Genomic DNA, 2931 nt, shown 5'->3' with positions numbered 1-2931 from the left:
CTCTCTCACTCTCTCTCTCTCTCTCTGTGAATACTTTCACCAGACACCCAACCCATTTACCACACACACACACACACACACACACACACACACACACCACACACGTTACCTGCAGAATCAGGTGCATCCAGCCCCTCAAACGTCTTGCTGGTCATGGCCATCAAAGCGTCCAGCGGAGACACCCCAGACTTGTCCCCCTTGCCGGAGGACGCCGAAACCCCCAACCGAGTAGCCCCAGTAGGAGAGGGCTCCTCATCGTCCACACTGATCTCCTCCTCTTCCTCCTCCTCCTCTTCGTTCTCCACAGCGCTGTCCTGATACACGTCCACCCCGTCGTCCGAGGAGATGTCGGCGTCGCCAGGACTGCTGGGGCTGGGGTCCCAGGGGCGGACGATGCGGGCCCCGTTGACGTGGACCCGTGGCACGGCGACCGATGGGGGCATTCTTGGCGACATCCTGTGGCCGCCCTTGCTGGGAGGCAGCAGGTTAGTGGGCGACCTGGACGTGCCTCGGATCTTGCCACCCGAGGTGCCGCTCGTGGCCGTGGTGGTGATGTTGTGGTTGTTGCTGGTGTTGTTGGTGGTGGGAGATGACCCCGAAGAGGTCCTGGAAGATCCGCTGGCCGTTTTGAAAGGGGAGGAAAGGATGGAAGTGGCGTCGGAAAAGGAGGTTCTCGGGGCGGAGGAGGGAGACGAGGAGGTGGTGGTGGTGGAGTCCTCGTCCCGTTCCGACTCCCCGCCCAAGATGTCCTTGATGCAGAAGGACGTGAAGGGCTTGGGGTTGGGGCCCGAGGCGGGTCTCCGTGGCGGAGGCAGACGGGCCAGGGCCAGACGCCTGATGGGGTCCGGGTAGGGGTGGACGGGGTGGCCGTGCAGTAGGCTGTGGGGGTGGTGCAGGAGGGGGTTCTGGTGTAAAGGGAGGTGACCGCTGCGGCCGTCTGCCGGGCTGAAGGTCAAGGCCAGGGGCAGAGGGCTGGGCGAGTCGCGCCCTGCCCCGAAGGTCGCCATGGTTCCCAGCATGGACAACAAGGTCAAGGCTAATGCTAGTCCACAAGGAGCAAGGGCGAAGGTGAAGTCTTGAGGATTGTTTCCTCACCTGAAATGGACGGGAAAGGTGTTTTCGTTTAGTCTGAACAACATGTAGTGATTGAACAAAAACACGCCAAAGTGTAATTGGACTTGGACACTGTTGTAACTAAAACTAACGGGCTACAAGTATGGAAGAAATCATGTAACCGACCTGGTGTCGCGCTCAGAAACACTAACTAACGTTCTTCACACACCTTCACACACTTTCTTGACTTCACTGGTTACTCAAATGAAATTACAGGAAGTGTGATGGCACTTTCGCCCAGTAAATCAGTACACAGACACACAGGTTGATGATTCAGCAAGTTGATTCACGAGGCTTTGTTTGATCCCCATCATCACAATCAGCTAACTCTACGACCACATGAAAATTCGTGAAGATCGTGTTTAAATGGTTGGTTTAGTACAAAGAAAAAAACGGGTGCTACGAAAGAGAAAACGTTTGCAAGGTAGTTACTGATAAACCATTATGATAATTATGGCATACTGTGAACTTCCAGATCTTTTACAACCCTTGCAGACGGAACACAACTTAATACAACAGTCAGCAGGCACGCTACTAAACTGTTAAATCAAAAACCTTCGGAATCAATGAAACTTACAGCAGTAATATAATTTCCTTGATTGTTTCCCACCGCGCAGAGTGCCTTTGGAGTCAATCGTGTGGTATTGGTGGTGGTGGTGGTAGTATTATAATCACTGTTGGTCACAACACACTGGCTGACTGGACAGTCACTCTAGCACAAAAGCACGGACTGAAGTGAAATGGTCATTATCCTGGCGGCTCATTATCACGGCGACGTGTTCCGCAGTAGCTAAAAGCCTCCACTGTCACATCAGCAGCAGCAACCTCTCACCGTTGCAGGCCGTGTGCGTGGTGTGTGTGTGGTGTGTTGGGGGGAAGGCGGTGGAGGTGGGGGTGTGGGGTGGGGGTGGGGGAGCACAGTCTGTGTTTAACGCCGCTTGTAAACAAACTTTCCCCACTGCCGGCCTGTCGACTCGCTTGCCCTCCCCGAATGTTTGCTGATCACCCCGGCCCTCCAGTCACCCAACCGTGTTCCCCCATCACGGCCCCACTGACAGCGCGAGGCGCGAGGGGCGGGGCTTGAGTGGGCGGGGTTACGCTCGGAGGGCGGGGTTTGTGTTGCCGTGCGCGTGCAAGGTAGTGTGTTTGTTGGGGTTGGATTGCAAAAGAGCTCACTGCTGCTGTTGCTGTGTGAGGCGTTGAACGGACAGACAGACAGGCCGAGCGCGCGCCGACGGAGATCTGTTTGGCGGCTCTGAAGGGCTTGAAATAGCGTTGTGGTCGATGCTCTCTCTCTGTGTGTGTGTGTGTGTGTGTGTGTGTGTGACGACGACTACCCTCCCTACCCCCTCTCCGTCTGTGACAACGAGCCTCTCCCTCTTTCTTTGACGACGTCCTCCTCCTCCAACACCGCTCTCCCCCCCCCTCCCCCTCCCTAGTTCTCCCCCCCCTCCCAACCCCCACACACATAATCATCTCCCTCTCTCTCTCTCTCTCTCTCTCTCTCAGCATTAAGTCTCCGTCCCTCACATGGTGACCAAACTCACAGCCGTTCCACTCATTGGCTCAAGCCTGAGACGGATGAGCTGACCTGCAGATTGAAATTAATTATTAGCTGAGACTGAGGAATTCAGGGAGGGGGAGGTATGGGGTAACTCAGTGAAGGCAGTGGCCGGGAGTGGCCGGGGTGGTGGTGGTGGTGGTGGTGGAGAGGGTAGGGTATGGGTATTGTGGGGGGGGGGGGGGGGGGGGGGGCGGAAGGGAGCGGAGGAGGTTGGAAGTTTACCGATCCTGGGCTCTCATTAGTCTCCGTGGCTT

The 2931-nt window shown here is 56.2% G+C and overlaps 1 protein-coding gene across 1 annotated transcript in view; it reads right to left on the bottom strand.

The window, feature by feature from the left end:
• Nucleotides 1-1982, bottom strand: part of LOC143294327 (uncharacterized) — an 84645-nt gene extending 82663 nt beyond the window's left edge. The window contains exons 1-2 of the mRNA XM_076605779.1: nucleotides 1691-1982; nucleotides 110-1095 (exon numbers count right to left, since the gene is read on the bottom strand). Of these exons, the coding sequence (XP_076461894.1) occupies nucleotides 110-1019 (910 nt within the window). The 5' untranslated portion in view covers nucleotides 1020-1095; nucleotides 1691-1982. The remainder of the gene's footprint in view (nucleotides 1-109; nucleotides 1096-1690) is intronic.
• Between the last annotated feature and the right edge of the window lie 949 nt (nucleotides 1983-2931).

The sequence above is a fragment of the Babylonia areolata genome, chromosome 19, assembly GCF_041734735.1.
Source record: "Babylonia areolata isolate BAREFJ2019XMU chromosome 19, ASM4173473v1, whole genome shotgun sequence".
Classification (NCBI taxonomy): domain Eukaryota; kingdom Metazoa; phylum Mollusca; class Gastropoda; order Neogastropoda; family Buccinidae; genus Babylonia; species Babylonia areolata.
Note: the sequence above shows the minus strand (reverse complement) of the source record. Positions and strands in the feature narration are given on the sequence as shown.